This window comes from Gracilinanus agilis, chromosome 1 (assembly GCF_016433145.1).
Source record: "Gracilinanus agilis isolate LMUSP501 chromosome 1, AgileGrace, whole genome shotgun sequence".
Taxonomy (NCBI): Eukaryota; Metazoa; Chordata; class Mammalia; order Didelphimorphia; family Didelphidae; genus Gracilinanus; species Gracilinanus agilis.
In genome coordinates, this window is record NC_058130.1 from 381,466,335 (window position 1) to 381,482,859 (window position 16,525).

Genomic DNA, 16,525 nt, shown 5'->3' on the forward strand with positions numbered 1-16,525 from the left:
CAGCTGCCCCCTGCAAATCCTCTTTTTGAATTGATTTTAGTCTGCTTATAAGCCTCACATAATTTAGTCTTATTACTTTAAAGTCATGTCACTTTTTACTAGAAACTGTACTTCCCACCTTCATTACTGACTTTAGTCGACAGACACATGATTTCAAATTACTTTAAAAAAATCAACAATACATTTAAAAATGAAGATTTGTCAGTACTGAAGATATTTAAAAGGTTTCATAATTATGGCAGTAGTTTTAAAATTGGTTTGAATAAAGGCAGCATTATTTGAACATGATGTAATCTTCTAAGGTAATACATTTGAAGACCAACACTCATTTGGATGAGGAAGTGCTGAAAAGTCTGATTAAAAGTCAGTATTGTGGGCAGCTAGGCAGCTCAGGAGATAGAAAGCCAGGCCTGGAGATGGGAGGTCCTGAGTTCAAATATGACCTCATACATTTCCTAGCTGTGTGACTCTGGGAAAGTTATTTAACCCTCATTGTCTAACCCAATCTGCAGTTTTGCCTTACAACTAATACATAGTATTGCTTCTAAGACAGAAGTAGAGTTTTTTTTTTCATTTTTTTTTTAATAATCTGTGTTGTTACTTTTTGGTTATATTTTATCTATAAATATAGATATTTTGATTTATCCAGTTTAGGGAAAAGAAAACTGAAAAAAACCAAAAACCTTTCTGTGTTCAGAGCCAGTATAATACAATGGAAAGAAAAGTGAACAAAGAATCTTGGTACATGGGTTTCAGTCTTAGTTCTGCCATGAATTAACCAGCTATGTAGTTATGAGCAGGTTACTTATTCTTTCTGAAACTTGGAGTTTGTCCTTAGTTATTAAAACAGAAGTTGTTGAGTTATATTACTTCCAAAGCCCCTTCAAGCCCCAGAATTGTAGGAGTCTGTTTTTATTCTATTTAAACTTATTAAGCTATAGTTATCTTAAAATTAAAGTCTATTCATTGATTCTCTACCATCTGTCCAATTTTGGGGCTTAGCACATTATTTCCTTTCAAAAGTCACTATCTTGGAGATGCTAGGTGATACGGTAGATAGAAAGCCAGGCCTGGAGTTGGGAGAACCTCTGGGTATAAAGCTGGCCTCAGGTACTTCCTAGCTGTGTGACCCTAAGCAAGTCATTTAACCTCAATTGCCTAGCCTTTACTGTTCAATACTTAGTATTGATTCTAAAACAAAAATAGTGGTTAAAAAAAGTCATTGTCTTTTCTTGTTAAGTATATACCTTAAATAATATGTAGTTAATAACTATTATCATTTAACCATAATATTTTTAAAAATGTTTCAGTGAAAGAAACTTGAATTACTAAAAAAAAATTTTTTGTTGTTGGATGTTTGTTTTTAGCTGGTGGAGACAGAAGACCTTTTGGAATTGTCATCTCCTCCAGAAGTGCTTAAAGTGACAACATCCTCACAAACTTGTAGAAGTCCTAAAGAGGGTTTGTATTAAAAAAGATAGTTACATGTTATATTGGTGTTAGTTTATACAACAGGAACAAATTTGCTCTTTGGGATGACAGGCACTTTGAAGATTTGGGAGATTTGGCATGATTAGGATAAAGGAATGAAACTGGGATAGTTTTGGTATTATAACTTCAGTATATCCATTTTCTAGCTTTTTAACACGTTACAGGAGCCTGTTACTAACACCCCAAACTCAAACTGCTGTGATCTTTTTACTTTAACTATTTTGGAATTATTAGGAATAAAGGCATAAGATAGTGTCAACAAGAGGTTCTTTTCTTTGTTGAACAAGGATGTGGCTCCTCTGAAATACATACCTGTACATTGGAATGTACTAGTGGGGCTAATTGCCTGGAGTGACCACAACTTTGTTTGGCAGTTGCTATTTACTTAGAGGTAATCTTAAGGCATAGCAAACACATAATGCAGTTTGGAGAGTCAATGGAAAAGCTAGACTTTTGTCTGAGTGGCTATTTAAATAAAAGGATAGTGATGAAATACTTGGTTTTCCATATTGAGAGAATGAAAATAGTAGAGTGACTTTTAAATATATTCTTTGATAATTCTGCTTTAAGGGAGGAGTATCATTTTAGAAGTCTACACTTAGATATTTGTTAGAATCTATGGAAGTTATATATCTATAATGTCTTAATGGTAAGTAGGGTAGAATTAATTAATTTGGGCTCTTTGGCTTTTTCTTCCTTGCACCATTCTTGATTTTACTCTACAATGGATCAGCCTACTCTTTTAACCATCAAATTGATGAAGAAGTTGAAGTAGAGGAGGAGGAGGAGGAGGAAGAGGAAGAAGAAGAGGAAGAAGAAGAAGAAGAAGAAGAGGAAGAAGAAGAAGAAAAAGGAGAAAATACTCCAATACTTGAATTTACTCAAACCAAGCATACTCTGTGGAAATCTTGTCCCTTTTCTTCTGTCATTTCATCTTTTAATGTTTCCAGTGACAAGTTTACTTCTACTGGTACTATTTCTTACTTTACTTCTTTTTGCTTTTTAACTTACTAGTTATTATTGATTACTTACCATTTAGGAAAACAATGTTATTAATGGTCTTATTAGTACCATGTTAATGATGGCTTTGTGAAGTTATTTACCTTTTTTTCCTGTATTGCTTGATAGAGAAGAGTCCAAAAATTGTACCATTCAAATTGATCATCATTCATTTTTAGAAGAGTTCCTTTATCAGTCTATTGGCATGTAGTAGCAGTAGTGGAATTAGAATTTCAGCTTAATAATCTCTGCTTTAACTGAAAGTGAGAGAGCTTTGAGAATCACTTATCTCTCACATACTGTAATGAATCACTTCTAACGTATTGTAACATTATACCCATATCAAGATAGACAGTGTTAGATAGAGTATAAAGAGCTTTGAGTTTGCACTTAAAAATTTTCAGGTTTGGTTGGAGTTCAACCTAACATTCTCAGTTTTCTCATCAGCAAAATGGAAATAATACTTGTACCACTTAATTTAAAGTGCCCTTGTGAGGAAAGCTATTTGGAAGCTGTACAGTGCTAAAGAAATGCATGGTGTTGTTATAGCTATACTTTATTTTGTACAATTAGTGACTAACTTACTTTATGAAAAAGTAAAGTTCATCCTATCTCTCTAGACAAAAGCAAGGGACCAAATTCTTGGAACTCCATTGTTGGATATCCAACATCAATAGGCCAGGAGATACTTTACACTACTGACAGAATGTGTTTCCTCTCCAATTACTTGCTTGTTTCACCAGTATCTATTTGTCCCATAAATAAGAAGTCAAAAGAATTTGTATTGCTACTATTATTAATGTACATTCATGTAAAGTATTACTTTTCAGTCCAATTCAGTTAATTTCTACTTACATTCATAGGATACTTGGATTTCAGGGTTAATACTCCAATTAGTGTAAAATGACACACTAAAGGATTTTTTAATCTGGTGCCCATAAGAAAGAAAATGTGGTTAAGATAATTTCTTATTAACCAGTTAATCAGTCAGGAGACATTCATTAAGCAACTATTCATTTTATATAATTATAAATATTCTATAAGGACTAGGCACTGTGCTTGGCACTGGGGATGGGAAGACAAAAAGAAACTGAAATAATTGCCGCTCTCAAGGGAGTTTACATTTTATTGCAGGAGATATAGCAACCCATACAATTACAGACAGAGCCCTGGTCCTAGAGTCTGGAAGACCTGAGTTCAAATATTGCCTCAGAAACTTACATGTCAATTTCCTTATATATAAAATGAAGATTATAATTTCACTTAAATCCCCAGGGGTGTTGTGAGTATAAAACATGTTAATATTAGTAAAGGGCTACATAAGTATTAGTTATTTTATATCTGCACACGTATAATGCCTGTAATATAGACACAATAAATATGAGACAAGATGTAGGGGACAGGAATGGAAGTTTGGAAAGACTTCATGTACAAAATGGTAGTTCTGGAGTTGCTTCTTGAAAGAAGTGAGGAATTCTCTGTGGTAGAGGTAAGGGAGGGAGTGTAGACCAGGCATTTAAGAGGGAATTAATTAGTCAGGTTGAGTTTACTTGGGGATATAAAACCTTTCTTTTAAGGAAAACTTCATAGAACAGAATGGTTCCAAAGGTTTCAAAGTGTTTTTATAGAAATTAATTCCTTTTTTGTTATAACATTTTCACTTTTGGGGCAGGAGACAGTGTTTGAATCAATGACTTCATCAGTTTATCGGACTGGTGATGAAGCACAATGCCGTAACTTTTCAGAAATTGGGAATATAGGAGAATTGCATGGGTCCTGGGAAGTTCAGTGCTTTGCTCAGGGTGACATAGCCAATGTGTCACCAGTAGAATTTGAACCCAGGTTTTACTTATTGTGAGTCCACTCTGTCCATTATACCATGTTCTTTCTTCTTTTCCCCCAGCCCCCATTTTTAGTTGGAACAGATGGAAAAATTGAAGAGGTAATTTTTCCCAACAATGTCAGTGTTGAAGGATTAGAATTTAGTTATCCTAACTGCCTATTATACTGTATGAGGCCAATCTTACCAGTTGATGGAGCCCATTTATTTAGTGCTACCCAGTATGCCAGAAAATTTCTCAAAATGTCCTACATTTCTCTGAAGATGCCTTAACCACCTAATTATAAAGTTTCTGGGAGTATAGAGAATTCCTTCATGCCTCCAGGGTACTGGGTGTTACTATACTCATTCTGTGTTTTCACTAGCCTGTGTGCTTCTTCAAGTGCATTTTGGATAGTCCTGGCTTAAAAGAGTAAAAGTGATGAAAATAAGAGTACCATCATGAACAGATTGCAACATTGTTTGAGAGTATATCACAACTTGTTTACAAGTATATCCTTTTATGTTACTAGTATCAATTTGAATCTATTTAAATTACTTTGATTACTAGTGACAAGATTCCAAAGACTAACTTTAGCAGAATTTTTATTCATTATAAAATGTTTCTTTTTTAGGTACAGCTAGTAGTGAAGATTCTGTTGGAAGGTAAATATATCATGATTTAATTTATGATAATTTTACTTTAAATCGAGTGTTGTATCTCCATATTTTGCCACTTATAATACTGTAAATCATTCCACAGTTCTTACAATTTAGTTGAAAGCAATATGGTAAATTTCCGTCTTTCCAGAAAAGATGGAGGGTGGAGTATAGAGTTATAGTAACCATGGGAATTCTGGATGGTTGAGTGTTGATATATTATACCCTAGCAAGACTAAATATTGTTCTCCCACATTTCCTGGGTATATGAATATAATTTCACATCTTCAAAGAGCTGTTTATTTCACTTTATCTTGACTGTCCCTATTCCAGTGTGCCTATAAAAGTATGCACCCACCTGGAGGCTTTGATCTTCACATGTAAGTCATGCCACTTAAAGGTTAGATGTTTAAAAAAGACTTCAGCTTTAAACCTTAAAAAAAAAAAAAAAGATGTCAGAACCTTTAGACTGTGTCTCATTCTCAGCATTCCCTTCAAGCAAGAAACTTTTTTGAAATAATATTCTCACAATTTATCAAGTTGTGAGATTTATTTGCCAAAATTTATTGGTTTGGTTTTAGTTAGGCATGCCCAGAATGAACTAGTTATTTCCACGTGAATGATGGTTCATGTTATAGACCCAGAGAAGAGTAAGTTTTTCAGCTGAGACATGCAGACATAGCAACCAATTCAGTTTTGCTCATATTTGGTGGCTTAGTGTTTGGTGTGATAATGGTATCATCAATAGAAACAAGAAAACTAGAAGAAAATTTGTGGGGAGAGATAGATGACAGTTTTGTCCATTTTGAGTCTGTGGCGACAACAGGAGATCATCCTGATGGAGAAGAGGCAGGAGGATGTTGGATGTGTGCAAGTGTGGGGAGAGCAGACAGAGACACTGATGTGCAGACAAGGAAGCCTGGGTTTCAGTGCAGGCTTTTCTATTAACTGTGTGACCATGAACAAGTCACTTGATGTCTTGATGTCCTTTGCTTCCTTTTCTACAAAATTATACTTTATAAGGTTTTTTTCTGAAGATCACTAAATGATCTCTATGAAGTTTCTTTCAATTCTAAAATATATTAGTTTATGAAATTCTTTTCATTTAATTCAAGGTCTTTGGACTTGAATAGGAAGACAATTTACATCTTTGTTTTCACTAGCCCTCTCTGAAATTTAGACTTTCTTTCAGTTATTTAAAAGCATCCCAAGAAAGGCTTCATGGCATAAAAGGTTAATCTTTTATTTAATGATTCAGAGAATTCATATTATTACAGTGCCCTAGAGTTATCATTATGAACACTGTTATGACTGTATAATATAAAATGTTCTAATTATTTTAGTTCTTTTGCTTAGTAAATAGAAACTTCCTGTTATTTCATTTGGGCGATTTCATGCCCCCAATTGAAAAAGTTTTAAATTACTTAAGTAATTTTTTTCATTTATAAAATATTATCAGGAAGCATCAAAAGAGAGATTCCTTCTACCTAACAGCAGCTGCTGTTCTTTGGATTTGGACATATTGAATGTTTGTTATATAGAACACTGTCTTTTGATTAGTAAACCAGTGGTCAAGAGAAAAGTATTCAAAGACAGCAGCTCACAACTTAGGTGAGAAGGAAATAGTATTAATTATAAAATGTTTTCTTGTCATCTGTATACAGCGTAATATGGAACAAAAGTCAGGAGACCTTGGTTCTAAGTCTTATAGCCGAGTAACCTGACCTTTTGTCAGTCACTTCCCCTTTCTGGACCCCAATTTCCTCATCTAGAAACTGAGGAAGTTAGTCTTGATGATCTTTAAGGTCTTTGAAAATGAATAGCCTGACAAATTCTTTGTGGGCTATTCAGTTTATTATTGGTTGGGCAATTCAGATAGTTTTTTTAGCTTGCTTTTGTGTTTAATAATACCATTTCCATTTCAATTGTCATTGATTTGGTTCTAACTGCACTTGTAAATGAAGTGTTTTAGCAGATTTGCAGATTTCTGGACTAACTGATGTTGCTGACATAATTAATGATCTGATCACTGAGAGTGGTGTATCTAGTGAAGAGCTTGGTTTAACAGAGTTCCAGGCTAAGAAAATCTCCAGGTAATGGCTAAATGATTTACATAATGTAAGTTGAACTTTGTTATAGTTAGCAGATGTTCAAAAAGGACAATGTTATATGCTTCTTAATGGCTCATTTAAATTCATTAATATTTAAGAATCATAGGAATACACTAAAACACCTGAAATAGTAACCCTGGCATAAACTTAGGATAACTTTTAGTTGGAAAGTTACATCATGACAGATCTTATCTTTGCTAATTTTTCTGAGCCATTATTTTGCTTTGTTTATTTTATTGTATTTGTTTCCAGAAGCAAAAGATTTGAATGCAAATATTTTTCTGGAGAATGTTATAGTTGTAGGGCCGCTTCATCTGACTACAGTTTCTGTCAAAGTTGTCACTTTTTTGTTCTTAATAAAATTTCATCTCTCATCTTGAAGAATGCAAGAAATTTTTATTGGGTTCATTTTGAAAATCTTAATTTTTTTTTAAAACCCTTGTACTTCGGTGTATTGTCTCATAGGTGGAAGATTGGTAAGGGTGGGCAATGGGGGTCAAGTGATTTGCCCAGGGTCACACAAAATCTTAATTTTTTTTAAAGGAAGTGTGATCTGCATTGCCTATATAAGAAGGCATGCAGCTTAAAAAAAATTTCAGAAATGTTTACCCAAATGAGTTCTATATACTCTTCTTTAGGGTAAAGAGGAAAAAAGGTGTGGTTTGTTGCTTGAAGTGATCTACTTAAATGACAGATCATCACTTTGTTTTGCTATGTATTTTTAAACTAAGCCACAATTGATAAATACTTTTGTAAAACATAGTTGCTACCTGTTATACATATATACAGAAGAGTTATTCCAAAAGTTGTGATTTTTCAAAGCTAGGAATATTTTTGGCAGCATTTTTGAGTCTCACTCAGTAAAGAATAATTAGTTTTGATTACTCTCTGCTGCAGAACCAGCTTACAAAGGTAAAAGATTCTTGCCTGTTTAAATCTGTCAGGATCCACAGCACCCCGAAGAGGAAAAAGTCACAAAGAACAGAGAAGGAGAAAAGAGAAATAAGAGCCTGGATGAAAAAAAAGAGAAAGGAGAGGATGACTGAGTATCTAGCACAGCTGGCTGTGAAGAGGGAGCAAGAACATGAACCATTTCAGTCTCCAAGGAAGCAGGTCAGTTCCCCACTACAAAGGGGTGAAGCTGTGACATGAGGAGCACTCCCCTCTTCACCCTTATAATTGTCTGTTCTACCTTATTTCATTTGTCCTGTTTGATTAATTTTGGCCAAGATCAAGTATTGTGGGGGCAGGACAAAATTAGTATATGATGGGTGCTTATAGAAATATACTCAGACAAGTTTTATACTTAGAAGTATGAATCTCTTTCTCTAGTAGTTTATTCTTATTTGAAATTTTGGCTTAAAAATATAAAATGATTACTTTTTGTGTTAATACACCAAGGGAATCAGATGTACACTTTGGATATATATGAAAGGTGGTTGACATTAATTTTTTTCTTAACTCAGATGAACTGAGGAAATTATAACCCTTTAGTTTTCATTGTAAATGTCAGTGTCAGCAAATCGATCTGAAATTTTTTTTATAATGGTATTTTAGAGCTTGAGCATTAAGCCATATGTGAAGGTGGAATCGAGAACATTGCTGAATTATAGCACAATATGCAACAACTTTATTGTCAAGGGTTACTGGCAAATGAAAGCTCTTTCCCACCATGGTAAATGTACTGCTGTGACTTTTGAGATCCCTTATTCACTTTTTATAGTATTTCTGTCATTCTTATTATTTTATAATTTAAGTCCAGGAGCTTTAGGCATAGAACTTGTGACATCTCTTTTGCCTGCTAAAAGATTTTTTCCTTTTTTTTTCCTCTGGCTTTCAGTTGTGTTTCAAGTAAGTGAGGTTGCCAGTTAAATCATAACCAAATAAATTAGATGTTACTGTAATTAAAGTTTATATTAGAATTTTTATCAGAAAAATCACATTAATATTTTTCTCATCTCTCTGTGTTCAGCCTTGAGAAAGTTAATTGCTTTGTGCCTCAATTTTTCTGTGAATAAGATGGACTCAAATGCATATGTGAAGCACAGAAATGAACTTAATAGGTTCTGGAATGATAATATTTATATATATTACCACTTTGTACTATTTGTACCAGAATATACTATTCATTCTGTGCCTCAGTAATCAGCCAGATTGCTGGAGTAAGCCTTAAGCAAATATAATCATCATTTAGGCTGAAAAATAAAAAATTTATATTCACTTTAACTTCCATCAGTTACTCTTGGTAAGAAAACTCACAAAAAAATAATAGACTAGAGTTGTCCTAACTCTGAAATTCTACCTGTTTTCCACACAGAAAGTCCAGCTTTTTAAGAATGTGGGAATGTAATTTGTTTTCTTTTTTAAAAATTAATTTAGAATATTTTTCCATGGTTCATGATTCATGTTCTTTCCCTCTCTTTTTCCCTTCCCCCTTCCAGAGCTGACGAGCAATTCCCTGGGTTTTACATGTATCATTGATCAAGACCTATTTCCATATTATTAATATTTGCATTAGGGTGATCATTTAGACTAGAGTCTATATCCCCAATAATATCCCCATCAAACCATGTGTTCAAGCAAATGTGTTTCTTCTGTGTTTTTGCTCCCACAGTTCTTTCTCTGCATACGGATAGCGTTCTTTCTCATAAGTCCCGCAGAATCCATTACCTTCAATTGTGCCACAGTGTATCCATCTCTGTGTATGAGGTTCTCCTGGTTCTGTTCTTTTCACTCTGCATCAATTCCTGGAGGTCATTCCAGTTCACGTGGAATTCCTCCAGTTTATTATTACTTTTAGCACAATAATAGTCCATCACCAACATATACCACAATTTGTTCAGCCGTTTCCCCATCAAAGGACATTCCCTCATTTTCCAAATTTTTGCCACCACAAAGAGTGTGGCTATAAATATTTTTGTACAAGTCTTTTTCCTTATTATCTCTTTGGGGTATAGACCCAGCAGTGGTATGGCTGGATCAAAGGGCAGCAGTCTTTTAAAGTCCTTTGGGCATAGGGAATGTCATTTATAAAATACTTTTTACACAGACTTTTTATATTGTTCTTAGATTGTTTATATAACACTTGAATTGAATATTTTTTTCTAGTTATATGCAGGGAAGGGAGTACTATTTAAGAGAAGAGTCACTCTTCGTGTAAGAGTGAAGAGACACCGTGTAGTAAAATAGAACTGAATCAACCTTCAAGCCAGGATGACCTGGGTTCAGGCCCTGATCCTGGCTTTGGGATTTGAGACAAGCCACTTAACCTCTCAGTGGCTTTGGAACTTCACCAGCCTGAGTAACACAGGTAGTACTTAGTAATACTTTTAGTAATACTTTTGGAAAAAAGCTAGCAGGATGAAGGAGAGAGTTCAATCTTTTTTGTATTCTGGATCTTTGGAAACACATCTTCTTAAAGTTTTGAATGAAAATGAATCAAAATGAAAAGACTAAGTTACAGAAAGGGTGGGAATCTGTGTCAGTAGAAGGAGTTTTTTGTGCTGAGGAATTGGCAGGTAAAGAAACTCAAGTGTTAGACTGTGCAAAAATCTTCTCTACAGTCTATTGAAACTGTAACTCCAGGCAGATTCTAAAAGACAGTGCAGTGAGCCTGCCACAGGCTTGTGGGCCATTCCGTTTTTGTCAGCAAATTCCACTGCAGCTTCCCATCATGATTATGTAATTCTTTGGATTGAGCTAACTTCCTGTTTCTTATGCAGTTGTGTATGACTTCAAAGGAAATTAGGATGTGTCAGAAGATGAAGACTGAAAAAGACAGGTAAATGGAACAGATATACCATGAAAGCTATTACCTATACCTGTCTAAATCTTACATAAGTTTCATTGACAGACTTCCTGGCTATGTTCAGGAAAGGTTATCTATCATGACAGTGAAGTTTATTACATCTTACATCAAAAGACCCATTTTCTATATTCACCCCTCTTTCTTTAGTAAAAATAGGCACAGAAGAAAAGAACACTGTTTAAAATGTTTAACGTGAGGTGTGGCTATGGCTCAGTAGATTGAAAGCCAGGCCTAGACACAGAAAGTCCTGGATTCAAATCTGGCCTCAGGCACATCCTAGCTTTGTGGCCGTGGGCAAGTTACTTAACCTTCATTCCCTATCCCTTACCTCTCTTTTGCCTTGGAACAGATACATAGTTTTAATTCTAAGGTGGAAGGTAAGGGTTTTAATAAACAAATGAACCTGGCAGGTTTTATTAGGGTTTAATTTTCAAAGTCTATTACCTGTTTTGTCTTTGTTGTTTCTCTTTTGTCCATATAAATCTCACATCAGTGAGGTTTTGTAGTATAGTGGAAAAGACACTGAATTTGGAGTCAGAAAACATGATATGACTTTGAGATCTAGCACCATCATTACCTAATTCTGTGACCTTGGGCAAATCACAATCTCTCTGAACCTCAGCATCCGCAGCTGTTAAATGCTTATGCTGCTTAGTTCATACAGCTCTTCATACAGAAATACTGTATGTAAAGGGTTTTGTAAACTCTAAAACGTTAGCATTATAGGAGGAATACACATATGCAGATACATTCTGCCTATTCATATCATAGTTCTTAGAGGTGAAAATTAAATGCCTAAGATCAACTACAAACCTATATATTTTCAAAATAATACTTGCAAAGCAGTGTGTTATTACTTTTGTACTTTTAATTCTTTTCCCAAAGATTACAGCTCTCTGAGCACTATCATCGTCGAGTGGCACAAGCATATAACCTAATGAATGAACTTTTGGTTGAATCGACCCAGACATCAGGAATATCTCCAACAAAGCCACCATGTGGCCCAGCTAAGTCTACTTGCATTTCCAGGAAGCAGCGTCATCATCCTCCAAGAGGGTAAGAGGAGCACTGACTTAGATCATTGGGCAAAGGTCACTTTTCAATTTTTAAAGGTAGAAATTTAGCATTTTGTCTTTCACATAATTAACATTTCTTTGTGTCTGTTTTTTAATAATTACAGTGAATTAAGAAAGTGTATATATGGTGATCCCAAAGGCTTTGAGAATTTTTAGTTACTCCACAAATATTAGTTGTAATAGCATCATAAAAAAGGGTTTTTAAAAGTATTAATTTTATAACCAAAACAGCCAATAATGAATAATGTACTTTATGTTGGTACAGCTAGATGGTGGGCAGTGGATAGAGTACTAGACCTAAAGTCAGGAAAATTCATTTTCCCAAGTTCAAATCTGGCCTCAGACACTTATTAGCTATTAGTGACCCTGGGCTAGACGAATCATTTTTTCTTTCAAAGTGGTGTCTGGGTCAGTAAACAGTAATAAATATTATTTAGAATATTTAAGAAAACCAATGACCTGCTTACAAGATAAACTATGAATTGATCAGTCCATCTATATAGCAATAGATAATGATCAGGGTGTCTTCGTGGATCACAAACTAAAATTTGGTTAGCCACATGTGCTGTGCTTTAACAAATGAGGCATACTGGCAGGATGTAAAGAATCAAATAGCATACGGGCACTGAGAAGAAATAATTAAAAGAAAGGTTTGTAAAAAGGGCTTTGTATAAGGGGGAAAGCAATGTATAAATAGTGCTGAATGGTGAATTGCCTGGCTCTGGAGCTGAATCCTAGCTTTTCTCCCTCCTGTGTGCCCTTGGACCAGTTACCTCACTGTTCTGGGCCTCAGTCTTCTCATTTGCACAAGGAAAAGATTTGGACTAGATGGGCTCTAAGGTCCTATGGTTCCTATGAAGGCTTTTTGGAAAGAAAAGTTAAAAGTATTTAGGTATATTGGAATGGTGAATAGAGAGCTAGTCTTTTAAGTCAGGAATCTGTCTTCCAGTCCCACTTGTAAGACTTACAGTCTCTGTGGCCCTGAGAACCTCATAGGAGTATAAGTTGTAGAACAGTTACTGTTCTGCATTTGTAAAAGGAGTTTCCACAGTGAGCATTCTTTGCACTCTAGATTGTAGATCTAGGGAAGAAAAACACTGTCACAAGATATCAGAGTTAGAAGGTGTCACCATAGTACGAACAAGACTTCCTATAGCAACATCCCTGAAGATGGGTCCTCCAGTCTTTGCTTTTAGATCTCTTTGATGAGGAACCTACTCTCCCCATGTGTCCCATGCAGTATAGAGAACGCTCTCCTTGTTAGCAAGTTTTTCCAAGTACTAAGCTAAATTTTCCTTTTTGAAACTCCCTTTCCATTGCGTCTTGTTCTGTTTGCTAGAGTCAAGTGGAACAAGTCCCCTTCTGTGTGGCAAACCTTCAAATACTTCTACAAGCTAACCATCCTGAATTTCATGAGCCTCACTCCATAAAGTGTGATCATTAGACTCTTCATTATGTTACTACCTTTCAGTAAATAATCAGCAGTTTCTCAATAACTGTTCCTAGAATGGAACAAAGTCCTCCAAAATTTAGAGAAGAGAAAATCCAGATTATTTAATGAATATTATCAAGTATATAAAGAATAGCTACCCTTTTTGTGGCTCCATTTTAAAAAAAAGAGTAATTTGCAGAGCAGCTAGGTGGTTCAGTGGATAGACAACATCCTGGGTTCAATTCTGACCTCAGACACTTCATAGCAAATCACTTAATACTAACCGCCAACACTCTTTTGTCTTAGAACCAATACTTAGTATTGGTTCTAAGACAGAAGGTAAGGGTTTTTAGGTTTTTTAAAAATAATAATTTATGTTAGGCATAATGATTTATTGAAAATTATGAGCTATTGGAAAATAGATTAATTAGAGAAGTATTGTTTAAAAAATTATAATTCATGTTAACTACCAATGTAGTTTAGTTTTTGAATATTATAATACTTTTTTTCTCCTTTTAGAGTGGACCATAATATTCACATGTCATCACCAAGCCGAAATACAAGAGTTAGATTTGCTCTCAAACCTACTTATATTCATGGAAGAAGCCCTCCCAGCCAACATCAACATTCATTTCCACGAAGCAGTAAGATTTTAATACCTTTTCCATATTAAGAATTATCACTTATGACCAATATTCCATTTTCATTGTTATGTGCTGTTACTATTAACAGCAGTAAACACTGTGATGTTCTAAAAGAAAGGGTTAGTTCCCCTTACACTGGACTTCTGAGCTGTCACAGATATGTGCTAATCTGTAAACTTTGATGCCTTTCCCAATAATTCTGCAAACTTTCTCCTTTCCCGATTTCCAAAAATGCTTGGTCTTGTAGAAATGCTATTGCTAGTTGTCTTGAAAAGGAATATTGGGCTAAAAAGGAGAGGGATACTAAACCCCAAAGTCCCTTCCCACTTGTATTTGAGAATGACTTCATGCTATAGAACTAAGTTAAGAGTGAAACATGCATTTCCATTTCAGGAATGGCGACTGTTTCAATAAAGAAAACAAACCAAGTTAACAAAAGGATGGCACAAAATGCATTAAGCTCTTCAGACCTCTCCAGAGAAGGTAAATTATAAAAAATATCATTTTATAAAAAATATTTCCCAGACAGTCTCCACCATGTAGGACATACACTAGACACACCATTTGGAGTGCCAGAGGGGCAACTGACATCTCATCATGGTTATATCATTGGGTAATAATAACCCTGAGGCGCTGGAATTCTCATGTATGTATAGCTAGGCTTCACGGAAACATCCCCAAATATAAGTCTGTTGGAGCATGTTGGGTTAGAATCATGTGTGTTGTGGTTACCAGCTTTTAACAAATAAAGGGAATGGGGCTCCCCATGAAGCATAGGGGTACTTCACAAATTGTGGCAAGAGGAGTCTCTTTTTGTGGCATCCTCACCAAATTCTCTGTGGTGGCAGTATATAAAATTTCTGCTCCTCCAGTGGCATCATACTCAGTGCTACTATTGATGACACAGCTCTGCTGCCATCTTGCAGTCCCTATAGATTATTCAACTACTTTTTTTTTATTATTATTATTTTTTAACCCTTACCTTCCATCTTGGAGTCAATACTATGTATTGATTCCAAGGCAGGAGAGTGGTAAGGGCTAGGCAATGGGGGTCAAGTGACTTGACCAGGGTCACACAGCTGGGAAGTGTCTGAGGCCAGATTTGAACCTAAGACCTCCCATCTCTAGGTCTGACTCTCAATCCACTGAGCCACCCAGCTGCCCCTAGATTATCCAACTTCTGAGGTTACTAGGCAATCATATCTCAAGTGATTCCAGTGTATTCTGGACTTCCTAGTTACCTGAAAAAAAAAGTGCCATGCCCATATGTTAAGTGGGTGGGAGAAGAGCAGTTCTCTTATCTACCCCCTCACAGTTCATAGCACCTCTGTTTCACTCACTGCCACAAGGAAAAGAAACAATAGCTTTAATTTTATTGTTGACTAGAACTGTTTTCCATTGGAATAAGGAAAAGCAAAAGTTCTGTTTCCTCCCCATCATTGCCATCTTAGTAGAGAAAGGAATTTTTATTTTTGTTGCGCTTTGTCTCTGCCTTTTTAAGAGCCAACTTAAATGACTTTTTCTTTTCTATTCTTCTTTGACCTTCCTGCAGCATTACACATCTCTGATTCTGCCTACTTTTCAATCCCCTCCAGGCAAAATTATTAATAAATGAATATACCGCAAATGCCTTAGCATTCAGATTAACTGAGCTTTAAGAAGGCATAGACAATAACATGACAATAACAGGAGATTTCAGTGTCCCTGTATCAGTTTTTGGTTAAGTCTAAAGATAGGGAAACAAAAGGGAAAATATAGAGCTACACTACCTGTGTTCAAAAATCTATGTCTCATTCTTTCAAAAATATTAAAATATCCAAACTCTTAGAAGACCAGAGTTTGTAAATAACCTCTCAGAGAAGAAAAGAAATCTCACTGGTGTTATATTTAGAAATTTGATATTATATAGATATAAATTTAAGGTGTGGTCACTGGGAATCAATAATTCAGATTGATTCCATAATTAAAATAGACCCAAGTCAGGATGGGTTTTATGCTAGTTTATTTACAATTAGGAAGGTAGAAGGCAAGGAAATAGAGAGAGGGAGAAGCTAGTCTGGGCCTGCAGACCTGGACAGAGAGAGGATTAAAAGGCTAATTAAACTAGGCTACACGCCACAAGGCCTTAGCAATCAAAGAGGCAAGAGGCCTACTTAAGATAGAGAGTCTGGAAATGCCAAGGTAGGCCAAGGAAGTCAGCCTAACTTACCCACGAGACAATTCAGAGTCGAAGCTGCCTGAGGTCTCAGCTGAGATCCTTCTGCACCAAGTTCAAAGCGGGAACTGCCCCAACACAAAGTAACCAACATACTTGAAGAGATAGTGTCTTTCATCACTTCCTGTGGATCCACCTCTAATTCAAGTAGACAAATGGCAGCCTCTACACGGATTTGGACTGCCCTTTTGGGCAGTCCCTTGTTCTTGATTTGTTACTTATTGTCACGTGTGGGTAACTCATCTCCCCCTCCCCACTGAGGGAGTTGGG

At 35.5% G+C, this 16,525-nt stretch overlaps 1 protein-coding gene across 1 annotated transcript in view; it reads left to right on the top strand.

The window, feature by feature from the left end:
• The window catches only part of CPLANE1 (ciliogenesis and planar polarity effector 1), a 118,504-nt gene that overhangs the window by 89,001 nt on the left and 12,978 nt on the right, over nt 1-16,525 (top strand). Inside the window, exons 42-51 of the mRNA XM_044681409.1 lie at nt 1,368-1,461; nt 2,225-2,304; nt 2,335-2,461; nt 4,945-4,975; nt 6,934-7,062; nt 8,025-8,193; nt 10,803-10,861; nt 11,774-11,944; nt 13,916-14,040; nt 14,434-14,523. Coding sequence (XP_044537344.1) covers nt 1,368-1,461; nt 2,225-2,304; nt 2,335-2,461; nt 4,945-4,975; nt 6,934-7,062; nt 8,025-8,193; nt 10,803-10,861; nt 11,774-11,944; nt 13,916-14,040; nt 14,434-14,523 — 1,075 coding nt within the window. The remainder of the gene's footprint in view (nt 1-1,367; nt 1,462-2,224; nt 2,305-2,334; nt 2,462-4,944; nt 4,976-6,933; nt 7,063-8,024; nt 8,194-10,802; nt 10,862-11,773; nt 11,945-13,915; nt 14,041-14,433; nt 14,524-16,525) is intronic.